The sequence below is a fragment of the Nesoenas mayeri genome (assembly GCF_963082525.1).
Source record: "Nesoenas mayeri genome assembly, chromosome: 9".
NCBI classification, from domain to species: Eukaryota; Metazoa; Chordata; class Aves; order Columbiformes; family Columbidae; genus Nesoenas; species Nesoenas mayeri.
The window spans coordinates 13,274,650-13,294,773 of NC_137557.1; the positions used below are offsets into that span (position 1 = coordinate 13,274,650).

The window sequence follows — 20,124 nt, forward strand, 5'->3', positions numbered from 1 at the left end:
TCACACACCACTGGGGCCAAAGCAGAGCAGGGTGACCTTCTGCAGCCCACCCTGCTGCTCCTGCAGTCACAGCCCAGGGGCTTCCTGGGCCAGAGGGACAGCCCCCACCCGCTTCCTCAAGCTCCGCTCATCACTCATCCCAGTCTCACTGCCCAAAATAGCTCACAATGATTTCCGCAGTTAATTTGGGCTTTCTCAAAGCATGCAGGCTGTAGTCTGAACTTTTCTCTGGCCATCTCAATTTCAGAGCTCCCTGTACTCTGAGATGCAGCAGAAGCACTCATTTTCCTTTCCTTTCCTTTCCTTTCCTTTCCTTTCCTTTCCTTTCCTTTCCTTTCCTTTCCTTTCCTTTCCTTTCCTTTCCTTTCCTTTCCTTTCCTTTCCTTTCCTTTCCTTTCCTTTCCTTTCCTTTCCATCTCCTCCTGGTGGCAGGACATCTCTTCAGAGGCTCACCTCATTTAGTCATTCCTTATTCACACGCAGTGCATACCACTTGCTGTCCTTGCTCCTCACAGCCTACGCAGTCCAGGGTACTACGAGGGATGCTCAGCACTGCACACACACCAGCACAGCATGGATTCACTTGCCATCCATACTCTAGCAGCTCCCACGCAGCTCCCACACAGCTCCACACTCCCATAACCAGCCCCCTCTCTAGTACCAGATAATCCTGCTCCCAGCCCTGCCCGCATGGACACACTATCTGTCCTTGTCTTCACTGCTCTGACACGCGATACCACCTCTCACTCTGTGCCCCAGCCACTCAGCAGTCCTAAACTCCTTCAATGTGTTCTTGCACCAGCTGTGTGATTTCATACACCAAATAATTACATATCATTAGTAAATGTTTTGGCCTCACTTTTCTCAGGTCTTCCAGAGTATTTAAAGATTATCTTGTCAAGGTGTAAATGCAGGACGTGGATGGTCCCTGTGGGAAAGAGCAGGAGCAGGCCAGGTTACCTGTTGCTTCAAGGCTCATTGCAAAGCACTGCAAACACCCATGCCAGGGCCAGGCACACCTGCTGTGCCCAGCTCCGGAGATCCGGGCTCACGCAGACGTTGCAGACATCCTCCTGCCGCTTTCTACAGCAGCTGAGGTGCCCACCCCACCGTCTGCAGCGGAGACTTTTGTTTCACTTTGGGTTATCTTATCGCCATAGGAAAGGCAATACAGCAGAAGAATTTCCTTTCCTTTATGTTTCCAGCCTTTCCATTGTCTGGCGTCTGGATTTCTGAGCCTTGCCACTCAGCAAATCGCTCCGGCCTTTGGAAACACTAATTCAAACGCTTATGAGCAGGAGCTCCACAAAGGCTCCTCTTGCTGCTGCAGGCAAACCCGGCAGGGTCTGCCTGGCCTGGGGTCCCATCCTCACCCTCCTAAGGAGCTGGGCATTTTCCACTGCCCGAGGCAGATGCCAGCGCAGCTGCTTCACTGGAGTGATGACAGTGCCAGGCAGCACGGCTTGATGAGATTTGATCAAGGCATTGAAACACCACAGTCTCTTGTTTCTTTCTTTGTTCCAGTGTATTTAACCGGAGCAGAGCCTGGAGGCCATGGCAGCATGTGTGTCATTGGGAAGGAAGGACAGCTACAAGCCACCAGCACATCAGAAAAGACTGTTAGGAGACACATCAGCACAGGGCTATAGCAAAGACTGTCCCCCTGATGTGCTGCTTATAGGAGCCAACACCATCCATCCTGAGGCAAAGAGCTAACCTCTGGCTGCAGGGATCAAACTGGCCCCAGTTGTGCTCTCCACCAGTTGTCCTCTTCTGTGTGGGAAGCTCTTCTCTTCCCCTCTGCTCTGAAACAGAGAGAAGCAGAAGAGCAGCCAGGCAGGTCCCCATACTGCCATCCTGGATCCTCTTGCTCCAGCTGAGTGTCCAGGGCACTGAGGGATTCCCCACACAGCTCCCTGGGGCTTGGGCAGCAGATTTGAGAGATGCAGATGAGGCTTGAGACAAAGCAGTGCTTTATGTGCAACAAATCCACCAGTGCGGGCTGCAGGGTCCTGGGGATCCCTGCCCTGCAGCTGCAGCCTCACTGTGCACACAGGGCCCAAGGCACTTGAATGTGCTCGGTTCTGTGAATGCAAACTGGCTGCTCCTTCCTGATCTTTGCATGGGCTCCACATTTCTGCAGCTTCTTCTGTTCTGCACCACACACATTTTGAGGCACAAAATCATACCTGGGCAAGAAATTCACCTCTACGTCACAGGAATTGGCAGCTCTCTCCTTTATGGGAACAGACGGTACCTGCCAGGCAGACCACAAGCAATTGGCCAGACCCCTACGTACAGTACTTAAGATGTGTATAACTTTCCAGGTAGGCTTTTGTCTTGCTGGTCCCTGGCTTGCAGTGCTTGCTTGGCAGTCCAGGATGACCGGGAAGCATGGCAGCCACCAGTGTGAAGACAGCCTGTCCCCATCTCCTGCTGTGCTGGGCAGATCAGCAGGCTTCAATTCCAGAGCCTGCAGAGCATGACCAGGCTGCCCAGGACTTCTAATCCCTAGTGCCGGAGAAGACACTAGCCCACCTGAAAGGAGACTGCTGGGTTTAAACCCAGCCGTGAGGCTGCACCTCTCCCACAGCCTCAGTCCCAGGGACTGCAGCCGACAGCAGTGGGGAAGGGGGACCCCCACACCCCATTGCAGCAGCATAAGGGTGAAGAGATGCTGGAAGCTGTCACCGCTCCACCCATGCAGCACTCCAGGCATGGCACAGCAGTCTGTGATGGCACACCAGGCTTATCACCTCTTCCAGAGCTCCGAGGAAGTACCTTCTGCTGCTCACTGCTTGCTTGGCTGAGGGATGGGTGCTTGGGCTGTCTCAGGGGGCTGCAGGTTGTCCGAAGGTGCCTGGGCACAGCATGGAGCCAGGCTGAGCAGCAGGGCTGGGCCTGCTCCACTACACCGTCATGTCTTCGAAGTCGCACTGCAGAGAAAGGATCGGGCGGTGCCACAGCCAGTGCAAGGGAGTCCTGGGCAGCACAGGGCCTGCGCTGCCTCCTTCCAGAAAGGGGAACTGGCCATGCTTGAGAATAGAAAGTATCCGGTTCTCCCTTTACAAGCAAAGCTCAAAGCAGAACAACGCTGGTTTCCATTTTTCTCACACACTTCCCTCCCCACCCAGGTAACATGAGGAAGGGGCTCAGGGGCACATGGGGTGATGGCTGAGAGAGACGTGGAGTGTGTCAAGAGAGGGAGAATCCCTTTCCCCTGGGATCCCCCTGTGCTGCCACACGCACAGCCAGTTCCCAGAGCCACCCAGCAGAGACGACTCTTGCTAAAAGCCCTGTGAGGCCCTAGTGGAAGCTCAGGCTGGTTCACCAGCACCAGCTGACACAAAGGAGTTTGGCAGAGGTTTCCAGCTTCCCTGTGCAGGCAGCAAAGGCCTGGCTGGACTGCAGGAACTCCCCGTCAGGGACCTCACCATGTTTCTGTTTCTTTGCTTCGACTGCTATGACTCCCAAGTGACTAGGGGTTGGGGATCAGAGAGGGACGTTTCCAGGAGTGCAAACCCAGGTCTGCTCCACCCTCACACCACCCATGGGACAGACGCTTTTCCCATAGCTGTAGCAAGAAAAACCACTGGGGCAGAGCTCCTCTGACTCAGGAGCAGTTTCTTTTCCTCTTGTCCTCACCCTGACCTCTCTCCGTGTCCCAAGATGTCTTGGGCACCTCAGGCATTTAACCCTGTGAGATTATTCTCTGAGGTGCCCTGGAGAGCTGCTCCGCGTTTCTCTTCCAAATGCCCAGTGATATTTTTCCTCAATATTTTTGATGGAATAAACAAACCGCCACCACCAAAGACAAAACCAAACAAAACTAACAAAAACCCAACAAACAACAAATGAACCAACTCCAAACAGAACCTCAGAAAAAAAGCTGGACTAGATCCACCACACAGGGGGGTAACAGAGCAGAACGCTGCTCCTCAGAGGTGTGGGGCAGAGGAACCTGCTGGGACCAGGCAATGACATAAAGCTCACAGGAGCAGGGTGGGAGCTATGAGCAGAGGATAAAAAAAGGCTGCTTCTTTCTTTAAAACTGTAACAGTGTTTCAGGACAACCTGGCAAGAGCTGTTGTGAACAACTGGTTTGTGTGTCACACTGCAGGGGTGTGCACGGCGGGAGCCCCTGGGGACCTGCCCCTCTGCAGGGATCAACCCCAGGGCAGGACCCAGCACTGCAGCGCTGGGTACACCTGCCTGCTGCTCTGCCTTGGAAAGACCGGCCCCTAACGGCAGGAGAGGAGGACTTCAGCCTCCTCCAGAGAAACAATGAAGTGTTTTTGGACCACGCTGTGACTGCAGAATGCTGGTGAGATGCACACACAGCAGCCCCTCACTGCAGGACTCCCTAGTGCAAAAGTCATAATCCCACAGACCCTTGTGCTGAGACATCAGGAAGAGATCAGAGAAACACGACCCTGACCCTGCTCAGCCACACTGTGTGGTCTGCAGATGGGAAAGGGACTTTCAGTGCCAGGTCTCCCTGGTGCAACACCAGCCTCAGTTCTGCCCTGGAGGTCCAGAAGGCTGGGACTGTCCTTCACACACAGGACTTGCCATTGCAAGTCAGAGCTGCCTAGGCTGTCCATCTATGATCAAATGTGCTTTGCAGGGTCTTTTTGGGGGGAGAGCAATATTTTTTTACTCTTTTGGAAGAGCACAATATTTTTTAGTCTATCTGTGAAAATGGAAGCACTGCAGGTAAGCAAGTGAGGGAGATGCCAGGATGCACTCACCGATTTCAAGTCCCTGAGCTGCTCTGCTGTGGGGCACCATGGCTCTCCTAATGCTATGGTCCATGGCAGGTGAAATTACAAATCTCACTTCCTTCAGCTTTAGCATTACAAAGCCAAGCCCTCTAAAAGGGGAGGCAGCCTGCTGGGGTGCTGAAAGTGATGTGGAGCCCAACAAACAGACTGGAGCCGGTTGCAGCCTCCACGTTCCCCCTACATGCACAAGGCACTTTAAGAAAACAGCACTCAGAAGTGGAAACTTGCCTTCTGTTGAAAGCAACGGCAGCAGCAGAGGCTCATTCCGCAGGTGGCTGAGGTGGAGTACAATATCTCCTTTGTGCAGGCTCCTGTCAACAGCGTGGTCCCCACGTCACCTCACGCCTGCCTCACTCGTACATGCTGCATCGAGCTGCCAGCACAGCCTGGCTGGCATTCCTCGGCAAGGGCAGGGTAGATGCAGTTCAGTAATGGACCAAACGACCACAGGAAAGCAGTAATTTAACCAAAATCCTCACCTGCTACCTAGTTTGCCCACTACTCAATAGCAGCATAAAATATCAGTAAGCCTTTAGGTCTACAACTCTTGTTTATGCTCCTTCTCTCGAGGCAATAGTCCTTTAGCACAGCAAGGAGCTGTTTGCATTTAACGAACCTGAGCAAACATTATTTGCTCAGTCGTATTTACATCATCCATGCACTCACACAAATACTGCAGGTGGTTTGGCAGGTCTGGTGGCCAAAGCTTTCTGCAAGCAAGAAGCACGGTCACCCCAAGCCTCAGGTCCTGGGGATTGCTGTTACTCACTAGATTTGGAAGGGTCTACACCAGGACACAGCCTCTCCAGCAGGGAGGCTCAGAGACCCAGCTGGCACAAAAGGGCCAACAAAAGGGTCACACAAAAGATGACAACTCAGGTAAGTGCAATAAGAACCGAGAGTTCAAAATGCTCTGAAACAGAATAGAAAAAATATTTTTGAACTTCAGTAAAGGATACCCGAAACTTCAGTTTGACAGATAACAGCTTAACAAAAGACAAAACAAAAAGAAATTGGCATTTCTGAGCAATCAGATCCCTAAAGTATTTTAAGGGACAAAAGCAGAAACCACCCCTTCAAGGAAGGTGGGGAAGTCTGACCAGAGACCGTTTTGGCTAGGGCACAACCTTTTCAGGAAACAAAGGCAAAAATCATCTTCTCCAAGACAACCAGATGAAATAGTCTCTCCTGAGAACCTGCTTTCTGCTACAGCACACCAACTTAAAATACCATTGACCATATTCATTCAGTATAACTATGCTCTAATTTTAGAAGTGGCAGAATCTCTTTAGAATCTCTTCCCTCCAGTGATGCAATTAAGAACTTGAGAGCAGGGACTCCTAGGGAAGCAGAAGCCAAGGCAAGAGCTCTGCTCTCAGGGACCCCCTGCATACACAGAGCAAATCAGCTGTCCGGGACACTCAGACAAAGGGTCACGAAGCCAAAACCAGCTTGGCTGCCTGCCCCACGTCTGCTGTGGCTTTGCTCAGTGGTTGCTTTCATCTCTCTATCCATACTTAAGGCCTGGCAAGGACAAAATTACAAGACAGCAAACCCTTTTTTAGTATCAGAGACCAGCATCATCTGTTAACTTTGCTTCACCACCTAAAAACTAAGCACAATTTGTCTTTGCAAGTGTTTCCAGTCTTACCAACACTCCCCGTGCTGGACTAAGAATGAAGAGCACTGACCAAGTGCACAAACATTTCCTCAGCAGGGTGACCAAGGTGTAAATCTCACTTATGTCTGACCCCAAGTAAGTACGGTCTTTTTAGTGTCAAATACTAACGCATGTGTTAAAATCTGCTATTATGACACTTCTGCGACCAGTTTAGCGTCTAACAGGTCAGTGAGACAACATGACACCACATAAGAAGTAAAATCTCAAATATATTTAAGGACAAAATAGCACCAGATTTTTGGCCAGTCACACAGAGCTGATGTTCTAAAATACCGATGTAAGTCACACAAACAACTGATACCAGCTCAGTGTGAAGGACATAAAAGCAGCATTTTCCTTGCACAGTGTGCTGTGCTCTGCTCGAAAACTGGGAGATTGGGAGTGGCTTCAGTACCAAGTTCTACAGAACAGGGCTGGTGTAGCAGAGAAGGAAGATGGCAATAAAGATCTTTGCACCTCATTTTCAACACACTGTTCTGTCAAATCAACAAACAAGCTTAATAAAAAAAGAAATGATGAGCAACAGTGTCTCAAACCAAAACATAACAAACATCACTCATTGAGATTCAACTGTTTAAAGATTTTAGTCAGTTTTACAGGGCTTGCTTTGATCCCAGCTATAAAACACATCCTTTGTGGAAGGAAAAAACATTCCCGTACAGCTCCATCTGCTCCCATTGAAAGGATGTTTCAGCAGCAGTCAAACATCTGGGCTGGCTTCCAGTTAACACGAACAGCCAGGACTCTTTTGTTCTCAGAAGGGATGAGCTCCAACTATCAGAGCCCACTCTCACTCCCTGCTCAGGCCACTCTGTAGCACGGAGCTCCCAGGTGAACTAGCAATGCCTGCTTATCCATTTTTTCCCCCTCAGTTCAGCCCCGCAGGCAAGTGCAGTCCCTGCCCCGGGAAGGGCAGATGCTGGTGCCACAGCTAAGCCTCCAGGTGCTTGGTGATCCTGCGAATTTTCTCCTTCTTGTTCCTGTTTCCGTGTTTCTTCCAGGGCTTCCCTACCACACTCCCAGGATTGGGTGCAGTCACAGGCACGAGGCCGCTGCCGGGCCGGTATCCCATGGCAGCCCGGACCCCTTTCACCAGGGCACGAACGTTCTCCTGGAAGAGGAGACACCATCACCAGTGACCGACAAGAAGACATTTAACCACAAATAACTGTGATACGTTAACAAAAACAGACATAGGCAAGCCCAAACCCATCAAGACCTGCTCAGCCCCCAGCTCCAGAGCTGCAGGAAAGGTCACACTGCACAGCTGAGCCCAAGTGGGCCAGCATGCTCCGGCTGTGTCCGCAGCCATGCCTTGCTGCACCAGGTCCTCAGCGTCTGCCGCTGCAAGCAGAGCACTGACGATACACCCAGTTCTGACAGACATTAGCTATGGCGCTAGGATTGATTCTCACAGTCTCCGCTTTGCACACAAAGAATTGTCTTTGCAAATACATCTGGCGTCTGTGAAAGCCAGAGACTAAAATAACTTGCTCAAGTCTGGAGCGTGGGTAGTGCTGTGGAGCTCACAGCTTGTGCCAGCACTTTGGGCAGCCAGAGGAAGAGTCTGGTAATCCCAAAAATTCTTTTCAGGTCGTAGCTTTCCGAAACAGCTCACTGTTTTCGAAAAGGGCCTGAGTTCTTGTTTTCAAAATGCAAGACTATCTTTAGCTGAACAAATACTGTTCATATCCTGCTAACCAGGCAGAATGGATCACACTGTCAATGACCCATCCTCTTCACTGCTAAACACCCTGTTCCCATCTTTGTTGGGTATGCAGACCTATCAGTTAGAGATTTGATGTTTCAAGTCATTTTTTTCAGTAATGTAGGGGCAAAACAGATCTCTGTGGGACCTAACAAGAAGCATACAAGTTCAGAGAAACTCCTATTTTCCACTTTGAGATTTCTCAATTAGATTTTTAAATCTGTTTTTTGTGTTCCATTCATTTGATTTCAGGTTCTGAGTCACAACAACCATGTAGCACTAAATCAATTGGCTTATCATGTTACCTAAATAGGTCATCTCAAGAAAGGAAAGTTAGTTTGAAGGACCTATTTGTCCAAAACCATTTTCCTGGTTGGCTGCTGTGTCACACCACCCTCCTTCCTTGTCTTTCTTCCCAGTCATTCTTCTGTTTGCTCATGATTGATGTTATGCCCATAATGATGAGGGTCACCTTGTTGACCTTTTAAAAATCAACTATGCATACTTCATTAGCTATCTTTCAGTCACCTAGGACATTCCCAGTGATTTAGGAGATAATAAAAAGAACAGAGTGCTCTTGGATAGAAATTACATGCAGATGCCAATGGCATCTGACACCATTAACAACCCAGCACCCCTCCGCCCTCAAAGCTATTTTTTCCAGTAACTATGACACACCAGTGCTCCAGTAAAAATCCCCAAAATAAATCTCCTCGAGAATTTACCTGGTGGAAGAATGTTTTGTCCACCACATTTTCAATTTGTTTTGCTTTGGTATTCTTCTCAGGCTTCACCTGTGCAGTAGCCTGCACGGTTCTGTTCTCTGGGCATCTTTGATGCTGGTGCTGAAAATCCTTTGGGTCAATGCCAGGAGGTGGATGGCAATATAACAGCTTCCCCTGTAAAGCAATAGGATACAATTATTACAAAAAAACCTCACAGAGAGACCCAGAGAGGAAAGAAAACATCTGCGAAGTTATAGAGTATTTTAATACATGTTAATTTTATCCAGATAAATAGAATTAACTTTACTGTGCTCCCTCCTGCTCCTTCAATTCACCTCCTAGCAGGAAAGAAAACCCAGATGTAGGAAGCACTTACACTGACATAGTCTTTTAACACATATCGAGCTGATCTTGGCTGGTCTGGCTGTCCGTGAGCTGTCATAAAACCTCTCATATCTGGAAGACAAATCCAAAGTACATTCTGTGTCAGTACAATAAGACCACTGACACATTCTTCTCTGCTGCCTAACTGCACAGCATATCCTCTCTCGAAAAAAAACCCACTACTTGAGAAAGAGGCTTCTATTGGGGAAAGCGGGAAGGAAAGGGGAACATTGCTGACTGTAGAGGTGCTACAGAAGCATCCTAAACTAAATGGAATGATAAGACTGGACATCTTCCTTTTTGTTTTCAGGCCAAAGAAGATTAACTGCATCAGAGAATCAGAGAAGGGAGATTAAACTTCACTGCATTATTGAGTCTAATTGAAGACATAGTTGACAGGAGGTGTCTAGAAGGATGAGAGCACCACACTACACAGACTGGGAGGGCATTTCACTGACATCCTCAACACAATCACTACATCTGTCGGACAGAGCCAGCAAAGCGCCACTGTGACACACACATGAGATGAGCCATTAACAAAAGCCCGTCCTGAGAAGAGGGCAAGTCCTAACGGGGAGGTTCAACGCATGACAAGCCTGAGTCAGACTTAACTTTACAAAGTTCTCCTAAGGCCGTGTTCAGTACCACATACACAGCGCAGGTGATAGGTGCTAAAGGGGTCATCACTCACATCCGTATGCTGTTAGCAGCTCTTCAGCTGTTGGCTTTCGATCTGGATCCTCATCTTCCCTTGGCCTTATGATATTTATTCCATACGTTGCTTCCAAAACATTCCGTGGGATATGCTGGCAAACGTAAGCTAGTGAAGGAAACCACCTGGTGATTTTCAGCTACACAGTCCTAGTCACCCCCAGAGCACACAACAGGAGCTACTTCTGGATTTCACTGCAAACCAGAAAAATGATACAAGTCTGACAATAGGATAAACATGAAATGAGATGGGGAAAGACTACCCAGCAGGGCTGTTTTATCCAATGTGTGTCCCCATCACTTGTGACACACGAGCACACATGCCCCTAGCAGAGCTGGGCCATGCTACATTGCACAGTCCAGATCCAACGCCTGCAGACACTCCCACAAACCCCATGCAAAGGATATTAGAGAGATGGGTGGCACATGGTCCCTCATCTGGTCAATAGGCAGAATTCCAGAACAAATCATCTCTGCCTTGGTAGAGATGAAAGATGGCATCACCAGACCAGGACAATCACAAAGGCACAGGCCAGGTTCCACATACAGGGTCTACACAATAAAAAAACCAATTAGTTCACCAAGGCAAGTCAGTGTTCATGGAGGGAAAAAGAAAAAAGAAAATGAAATGCATAGATGAAACATGGATACAAATGAGAATAAGCAGAAATTCTACTAAGAGACATCTGCCCTGCTGGCCCCAGCCAACAAATTAAGGAAATCTGATGTGGAAGACAGCAGCACTTCCAAAGTTCATAAATAAGGTGTCCAGATGGGGGCAGCAAGATCTTCAGCTCTCCAACCTGATGGGAGAGGAAAAAGCATTCCAGAAAGCTTAAACTATGTCCAACCTTTGAAGCAGGTAGGAGATTGCACAAGTACAAATCCCACAGTGCTCATGACAGCAGTGAAGTCAGTACTTCAAAATTGAGAGCTTGAGCAATATGAAAATGGCAACATAACCAGACTTAATTCTCAGCAATGACTGTAGACAAAAAGGATGGTTTGAAAGCTTGACCTTAAGCTATTTGGAGGAGCACTGACTTACTGGGGGTTCTCTCCTCATGACTGGTGTTGAGAAAAAGAAGGGCTAAGCTACCTAAATAAAATCAGTGATGGAAAACATCTCCCAGTGCACAGCAACTCTTATGAGTGACTCTCAGACTGTTCCAAAACTACATACTTCAAGGCCAACCCTCTCAAATCTACTCTGCTGGGCAGAGTTCAGATTGGCAGAGTTCTTAGTGAGTCCACATGGTTGTAACTAGTTCACAATGAAGGTCTCTTCCACTGAGGAAAAGGAAATAATAAAAAGATCGATGTTCTTTGTTAGCAATACCTGAAAGTGTTTCGTACGGCCTGGCGTAGCAGACACCGACACCTTCTTATTTCCAAGGATTGTGTTGATCGTCGAACTTTTGCCAACATTAGGGTAACCCACCTAGATGATAAAGAAATGGAATGGTAACAGTGATACCAGGTAGGGTGATGCCAGGAGACTTGCAGAGCTCTGACACAAAAGTACTTTAATAAAAAGTACAAAATAATTAAGGCAAGTAGAGAGGAACACTGAGCTCCAGGAACTTCAGAATTAATCTTTGCACAAAACCTTCAGTGATTTGTGCTTGCCAATTTTATTTACTCTTACAGGAAGACAGGCTACAGGATTAATTTTTCCACGGAAGGCATATGGAATTAAAATTTAGATTATGTAAGTTCCATTTAAGCACTAAGTCAAACTTACCAGCCCAACATTTACTTCCCCATCCTTCACCCTTGGTCCGTTGTGCATGGTTTTGAATATCTCCAGCAGCTCATTTCTCTGTACCAGATGGCTGAAGTTCCTGATGTTCCTGTTCTGCTGCTGCGCTACATGTTGCACCGCAGCACCATCAGTCCTGCTTCCTGTCCTCTCTGGAACAACAGCATTTACTTTGTCCCAACCTTCATCTTCAGAACAGGTCTGCCAGGCTTCCTCTTCATCATCTTTACAGTCTTCATATTCATCACTACTGTCATCATCACTAAGCAGAACCTGGGTTACAGTTTGCAAAGCACTGTCTGTGGATGCACTTTCTGCACTATCTTGTTCTGTGCTGTCCTCTTCTTGACTGGAGCTTTCATCCTCAGAACCACTCGAGTCCTCAGCTACATCTTCAGGTTCTAGTTCCTGTGTGAACAGTATTTCACAGGTGAAATGTAAAGACAATAAATATCAAGTCTTGCTGTGACGGCAGTTGCTGCAGTGCAGTCACACACCTTTTCATCAGCCAGATCCCAAAGACTGACAATTCACTCCTGACAACATCACAAGGGGTTTTTAGGGGTCTTAAGTAGGATGTAGAAACACTTAGCCTGTCTTAGGAGAAGGCTTAAAGCATTCTAAGAGGCATTGTTAGCTTCACTGTGAAGTTGTTAGAGGTTTCTCTCCAGAAGCACAACTGTGAACATGCACACACCCACAGCATCCTTACACACAGCAGCAGCAGCATCCAGCATTTTTTTTTTAATTATCAAGTGTTCCTAGTAATAGGAATGAATCTTAATTTTTCAAAAAGTTCAGAACACAAAACCATATTGTTCCAGATCCAAATATTTCATTAAAATAATGTCAATCTTTCTTTCAGTCAACTCTTCACATTTCTTCCCTGCAAACAGTTCACATGTAAAAAGAAAGATGTTTTTCTTTCCAAAAAAGAAAAGACTTAACACTTTCAATCTCACTTTTAAACCAATCTGTAAAAATACTTTATCTAAGAACTGCAAACCAGCTGAACAGATTAGGTATTTTTGAAAAGAGTTGTGGGATATTCCACAGCTGAATAGTGATGTCTGTAACAGGTGAGCCCAGTAAAACCTGCAAGCAGCATTTACTGATAACATGTAACTTGAGGCAGCAGCACAGTCTGTTCCACTGGGCAGAATGGGAGAGAATAATCCTCTGTTTGGATAACCACATCCCTCACAGCATCCCTCTTGGAAAGGATTCCATTTCTTCCAATGAATTACGAATTTACAAACAGATCTGCAAGGGCTGCTTCTGTAGCTATTCATCAGCAGTCTCAAGGAACAAATTTACATTCTAGTTCAGTATTATTTTAACCTTGAAAGAGAAATTGCAATCACTACAAACAGTGACTGAAGGGTGCACCACTTTATTCACCATTTTACTCTCCTCTCTTTTGTCTCGAAGTCATTCATTAAAATGCTGGTTTACAGCTGCATGGGTCCTTAGAATAATCCTTCCCTGAGACAAGGACTGTGCCTTTCCTAGAAAGGTACTCCAGTACGTCACAAGTGTAGCTGCAAAGCAAGTTATCAGAGGCAGCCAGCACATAGTCAGTTGGAAGTGGACATTTACAGTACCTTTGCTTCTCCAGCCAGTCGTTTGCACTCTGCCAAAGCGGACCAGAACACCACCTTAACACCCTCATTCTCAAAGAACCGAGCCCAAGCAGCCCGCTGCTCCTCACTCAGCAAATCTGCCTTGTTTATCAGGATCATGTTCTCCTTGTCATTGCTGACTTCCTTAACGTAACTTTCCTGCAGAAAACAAGGGAAGGATCAGTTCGTACTCTGGTTTAGACTCCTCCTGCCTGCAAGGTGATACAAGAGCAGAAAGACAAGTTACCCCATCCAGCTCCGCATGATTGTAGCCAAGCTTACCATCCCCTGGGCTAGATGGAACTAGTGCTTAACAGACAGCTACAAGAAAAAAAATGAAGCATGCAACTACCACAATACAGGTTTTTTCTGGCCACGTGTGCAACCACCTCCTCTGCTTCCAGCTACAGCAAGATATTAATCAGCATCTCACAGCAGGAACTCCTAAGATCAAGTGTTTGAGCAATTTCTTATCTCACTGATGCACAGTGTTCTATCATCATCATTACCAAGTTGTCACTTCAGTTCTTCCTGGTTCTTCACTTTCAGCCCAGTAATCCTTGCCCATTTTATTCCACTATGCTTTTAAACAGAAGAATTCTTTAAGTGTGGACACTTTTAGTGGGTAGTGAGGAGCAATATAATATCTGCAACACAACATCTACAGAACTGCCTCTAAATCCACAATACTGTGCGAAATATCAAAAAAACAATGAAGAAAATATCCTGATGCCAGAAGTCTTGCATAACTAAATAAGATACCCAGTCAGGCACAACAGCAGAACAGCTTCAAGGTGACTGAATCTGTGAATCAAAAAATAAATCATACAAACTCTAAGAAATAAAATTAAGACAACACTCAATGAAGTTGTTTACTTACCAGATCTTGGCATCTAAACAGAAGAGGGTTCCTGGCATCTACTATCTGGACTACAATATCACTGCAAAAACAGAAGAAAGCCCCATGAAATACTGTTTATTGCCCTGCCTCAAAGCAACAAGATGCAGCACATTACTCGCTTTTAGGTTTTGCCTGGAATTTTAGGGGTTTTAACTGTATTGCCCTACTAAGAACCTTTACTGAATTAACAAAGCATCTCAGCATCCCACACACCACAAGCCAGTACTGCTGTCCAGTGCTTCTGCCTCACTCAGCTAATCCCCAGTACAGCAGGTGAAGGGGAAAGCAAGCATCCAAGTTTTGCCCATCCATCTACCCACCCTTCCAAAAGTGCTCAGCAGGCAAGACACAGACTGCTGGTATTCTGTCCTTTCGAATTTTACTAAAAGCTGTGATAACACAACTTTACTTTTGTCTGTTCTCATCCCCAAAATTCGGCAGAGTGGCTATGGAGTGGAAGAAGAGGTGGTTTTCCAACACTACGAGCTATTCTGGAAACACTGTTGTCCCCTTTTCATGGGGCAAGATGTACTAAGCCTCCCAAAAATGACCTGCAGATTCTAAGCATTTTCAAAACTTCCTTTGTGCTCTTCTTGTCACAAACAGCACAGAACAGTGAAAGAACAGCCTTAGACTCCAGTAAACGTGTAGCTCCCCCATGCAAGCAAGGCCCTGAAAGTGTGCTTTTAGGAAACACCTTCCAAATGCAGACACCAAGCTGCGACCACATGTACGAGCAAGACTGACCAGTTCTACACACAAATTAAATGCACTGGCTTCAGATACCAGAGGCATCCATGTTCTTTTTTCAAAAGGAGAGGGAAAATTTAACTACACCCTCTCCCATTAGAACTTCTCCAAGCACGTAATTTATAATACTGGTTGCCACGTACTGATTCTATTTGACAGGGATTTCTGTCAACTCGGGGCAGCTTCAAAACACCACAGGGGTTGAATGGAAGAATTTCAAGCTTCACTAGGCATTTGGTTACACATAAAAAACCAAACAACAACACCCAAAAAACAACCAACAAACAACCAACAAACACACCAACCAACCAACAACAGGAAAAAAAAAAAAATTCAATAAAACCCCCCAAGAGAGTAATTTTATAAGCCACATGGGTACAAAGAGGGACTGAACAGCTCCAGAAATTGAAAAAAATCAATATAAGAGACAGCTGGCACTACAGTACTGGGATGGGATACAGAGAAGTTACTGAATCACACTGCTGGCAATTAGTTTGAAGCAAACACAAGAAAAGGCTGACAACAGATCAAATTAAGTGTCAGCCAACAAGAGCAGAAATAAATTAATAACACATTCCAGCTACCCCAAAACACACAATACGCTCACGCTGCACACCATGATACCCCACAGTGGATGGTCCCAACCCAGCTCCTTCCCAGCCAAAGGCCCAGCAGCACCCAATACAAAGCCACTTCTGTGAAAGGACCAGCTCACCATGACCTCACTGGTGAAGTATTTTTCAATTTTAGGAAAATCAGATGAGATGATCTCAAACTTAATTACTAGTGAAATTAAATGCCCCAGTTAGATTAATGTAGCAGATAGCACTCCTATTGTATTACAACTCGGCAGAGCAAACAAAGCCATTTCTGTGATATGACAGGCTGTTGTCTTTTGTGGGCTGCTGTAACTTCTCTGCATGGCAAGAGGCCGAGGACCAAGAGGCTCTTTCTATCCCAAGATTTAGCTGATGTCCCTTGCCTCCTGCTCCAACTGTCAGGCTGCAGCTGCCTGGCTGAGAAAGACGGGAAAGGGTTAATCTTGGCAAAAGACCTTGAAGACACATTCTCAAAGACAACTCCAACACAGAGTTACTGGAAGAGGCCAGTATCTGAAAAATCATCAGAGGCTCGCAGCAAACCACCTACAGCATCACAGTGCCGAGAGCCAGCGTGCACCACCAAGCAGCTGCCCTTGACTGTTTCAAAACGAAATCACTTCAGTGCTGATAACAGAACACTACTAACTGTAATTGTTTTTCTTGTGCTGAGATACTTGAAGCTTGACTCAAAAGCTTTAATTCAGGAAAACACATCAAACACTACTTTTAAAAAGCAGACAGAAATACACTTTACCTTCTTTCAATGACTCTCCAAAGCTGACGCCAAAACTCCAAGTTTCGTTCAAATGGGGTTAGAATTAACTTTTTTTCTTCCTCAAGGCTAAGGCAAAGCAGAAAAAAGACGTCATATTTGGCTCATGTCAGGCAATAACCATACCAACACGTCTTCCTTATATCCACAAGGCTTTAATTCAGAGAGAGCTATCAAATCAGACTCGTATACCAGGTATTATTTCTGCTAGCTCTGCAAATAGATCAAGTGCCCCAGATAAACTGGTGTCAGTGGCACTGGTTCAGCAGTGACCTAATGGCTCCTGATCCTGAAAATGAAGAAATGGTAAATGATGGAAAGAGCAAAAACTCATCCAAAGTCTGCCTGAGAAATTTCAGAACCACAATAACAAACCAGAGAAGTTACCCCAAATGCCAGCAATTATTACTCCATCCAGTATCACCTGATAAAAATAACGAATTTGGGGATGGTACCTGAAATGGCTCTACACAACCCTTGAGTCACTGTCACCCCCACCTGAAGGACTTCAGGCAAATGTGGGTTCACAAGCGTGAGCGGACACCACATCACTCTCCAGACTAACAGATGCAACACAGGCCCAGCAAGAGCTGTGGTACACAGGCTGGCAGCACCGCATGCTGCTCACAACACCACAGGCAAAAGCAGAACATCACACTCCATCCTGAAGAATTCTAATTAAAAACAATACAAGAATGTGCACACACAAGAGCGCTTTGCAGAGCACACAAACGTGTCTGGACTGTGGCTGAGTTGTCCGGCCTTCCAGAACAAGCACAGGGAGCTGCTACTGACCAGATGTTCATTTTATTGGTCCAGCAAGGAAAAATATAACTCACTGCTACCTGTGTCTCCAAATGTCACCAACTACTTACCCAGACACAAGAGGCATACTCACTGGGCAAGCTGTCGCCTCCATTCAAGAAAGCTCTCCCTTTCTGCTTGCTGCAAGTCCTCTGCACTGGTTGTCCTATCCCAATGGGGCCTGTAAGAAACACATTTTGGCGTGAGTAGTCAGAAGCAGCAGTTAGACCAGTTACGGTACTGCAACAACCACCCATAACAAACACAGGCACCACACGTTCAGCTACACTGTGATGGTTATAGTTCAGATGTGTGTGCACCTATTTTCAGCAGCTTTAAGTCTGGCTTTTTCCTTGCTCCTTCTAAACTCAACTAGCTGAAAGGACACTACGCTATGCACAACTGATCTCACAAAACTGTTTTTTTGAGCTGAGATTTATAGGGCATTAAAGATGAGAGATTCATCTGTCCACCATGCACAGAGCTCTGGAAAGGCTCACTAGGTGGCCTGGCTGCACCAGCTCCAGCAGTGCCAGGGTTTGAGCATGAAACCCACACAACCAGGACAGGTGAGCTGGGGCTAGCAGGCAGGCACTTGTGCTGCAAGTTACAGTGGGCTCATGCAGCGGCTTCCCCAACAACAGAGCGCTGGCAAAGCAGAGGGCAGAAAGCTGGCCCTGCAGGACTCACCTCCGCGGGATGCGCAGGAAGTGCCGGTTCTCCTGGTGCAGCTGCTGGACGCGCTGGGCCTCCTGGGCCGTGAGCAGCCCGGTGCGGCTCTGGGCAGACACGATCTGGATGTTCAGGCGCTCTGCAGGAAGGGAGAGATAGTCACCCAAACCGGCTGTCCCCAGCCCCGCCTCAGGACCCCACCAGGACGACCCCATTACCAGCCCCAGGCCCGCTCCCTCTGCCCCATTCCGGAGCCGGTCCCGGCTCCCCCCGGGCCCCTCTCCGCAGCCCTGGATCCGCCCCCGCCCGGCACTGGGCGCCTCTCCGTGGCCAGCCGCACCCCAGCACCCGGCCCGGCTCCTCACCGGCCACGAAGCGGGTGCCGGCCAGCTCAGCCGTGGCCAGGAACTCCTCCAGCGGGCTCTGCTCGGCCGCCGACCGCAGCTCCGGGCCGCGCTCGCCGCCCACCTCGCTGGCGTGCAGCTGCCGGGACAAGATGCCGTGGTCAGCCCGGGCCGCCCCGGCCTCCCGCCGCGCCCCCGCCGCCCCGATCCCCCCGCCCTACCCATGCGGAGGTGCCGCGGCGCTCCAGGCCGCGCTGCCGCTGCAGGCAGCGGCCCAGCCCCGCGCCCCGCTTCTTGCCCATGCCGCCGCAGCCGGAACGGGCGGGCTGGCCGTCCCGCTTCCGCGGCCCCGCGACAGGCCCTCCGCCGCGCAACGCACCCCGCAGCAGCGTTCCGGGCAGGCGGGTTCCGGGGCGGCCCCGCGCTCCCCGCCGGGCGGCGCCACTGAGCGGCCCCCGGGACCGGCCTGCGGCTCCATCGTTCATGTGCTCACAGCCCGTGCGTCCGGCACCCAGACACACGCTGTCCTGCTTGTCCGTCTGCCCACCAACACCAGTGCACATCCCTCTGTTCATCTCCACACTGCCCTGCCCGTCTGTCCATCCCTCCCTGCCTCCCTCCCTCCATCTATCCCTCCATCCATTCCTCCATCCCTCCATCCATTCCTCCATCCATCCCTCCATCCCTCCATCCCCATGGTGCTCAGCATGGACACGCACCTCCCTGGTGCTTCCCTCCCCAAATCCAGCTCTAACCCTCTCACTCCCACAGCAGCCCCCAGCGCCACCGTTAAGGTGCGGCACTAACAAAACCCGAGGCACTCCTGAACACAAGGCCCGAGGTCTGTGTGCCTGCAGGAGGCCCCGGCAGCGCGGCGGGGCGCAGGGCTGTGAGCCCCGGCAGCACCCACGGCTGCGGGGGCTGGTTTCACTCACCAGCTGGCCTGGCGCAGATGCTATCTCTAGGAAGCAAACACCAGCAGCGAGGCGTGTGAAATCCTGTCCCAGCAGCTGGCAATGGGGCAGGGGGTTTGTGTGTCCCTCCAGTGGAAGACACAAGCTCCTGGGGCCGGGGTTGTTCCTGAGTCCTATAACACATCCAGCACAGGGCAGGATCCCTGTCCCCTGTCTCCGCCATCTCAACCCAAGAAACAGTGCGTATGGGGAATGATGGTGATGAAGAGGGATCCTGGATGCAGCGGTGGAAGGTGTGCTAGGAGGTAGCTGCCAATATCTAGCCAGAGCCTGGGCATCTCTGCAGGACAGAAGATATTGCCTGCCCAGCCAAGGAACCATCAAACGGGTTTTGGCAGAAGCTGTTGTGGCCAGCCCAGGTCAAGATGGGACAGAAGGTTAAATTAATAAACAACTCAACCTGTTCTTGCACGGTGAACTGATTTATGAACCATTTCTCCTTTATCGGTGTTGGGTTACGGCCAGACGTTTTTGACCATAACTCTGTAATGTGTATCAGTTGTAATCAGAGAATAACCTGGCTAATCCCTGGAAAACGCAAGCACTGCCTAAAGAGGCAGGCAAAGCTCAGCTTGAGGTGTTGCTCACCAGCAGCATGGCAGTGTGCAAAATTCCATGGGCAGGAGCCATCTTTTCTCACGCTCAGCACTACATGATGCCTCCTCACGATAAACACTGTCTAGGAAGACGCAGTTCTTCCTTTCTTCTCTCTTTCAAAGCGGGCAACGGTATGGCATAAATTTCAAGAGTACGTCTGAACCCTTGCCATGCTTATCCCAGCTCTGCCACCACTGCCAGGCTGGCCCAGCCCCGTCTTTGCTTCCTAAAGGCAAATAAGGCAGATGAAAGCAGACTCAGCATTTGCCTTTTCATTTACACAAGGTGCTTCAGTGAAAGGCTGGTGGGCTGCAGACAGCATGTGGTGATT

At 48.6% G+C, this 20,124-nt stretch overlaps 1 protein-coding gene across 2 annotated transcripts; it reads right to left on the reverse strand.

Moving 5' to 3' along the window:
• Positions 1–6,750: 6,750 nt before the first annotated feature.
• On the reverse strand, positions 6,751–18,555 carry LSG1 (large 60S subunit nuclear export GTPase 1). Of its 2 annotated transcripts, XM_080349917.1 has the most exons (14): positions 18,444–18,555; positions 18,244–18,361; positions 17,897–18,017; positions 17,301–17,387; positions 16,385–16,471; positions 14,258–14,318; positions 13,360–13,536; positions 11,738–12,163; positions 11,333–11,434; positions 10,402–10,545; positions 9,974–10,097; positions 9,275–9,354; positions 8,899–9,072; positions 6,751–7,576 (listed from the first exon to the last, which is right to left on the reverse strand). In XM_080349917.1, exons 1-14 carry the CDS (start codon positions 18,522–18,524, stop codon positions 7,397–7,399), a joined length of 1,962 nt encoding a protein of 653 aa, XP_080206043.1. In that variant the 5' UTR covers positions 18,525–18,555; the 3' UTR covers positions 6,751–7,396. The 2 variants fall into 2 exon arrangements, with proteins under 2 accessions (XP_080206043.1, XP_080206044.1); XM_080349918.1 differs by lacking the exon at positions 18,244–18,361 and having other exon boundaries at positions 18,444–18,520.
• Positions 18,556–20,124: the final 1,569 nt, after the last annotated feature.

Bases quoted from the DNA above. Each gene is read 5' to 3' on its own strand.
- LSG1 (XM_080349917.1), bottom strand. From the start codon at position 18,524: ATGGGCAAGAAGCGGGGCGCGGGGCTGGGCCGCTGCCTGCAGCGGCAG. The intron at 17,388-17,896 runs GTGAGTCCTGCA...TGTTTCTTACAG, and splicing joins TTCCTGCGCATCCCGCGGAG to GCCCCATTGGGATAGGACAA. The intron at 11,435-11,737 runs GTAAGTTTGACT...TTTATCATCTAG, and splicing joins GGGAAGTAAATGTTGGGCTG to GTGGGTTACCCTAATGTTGG.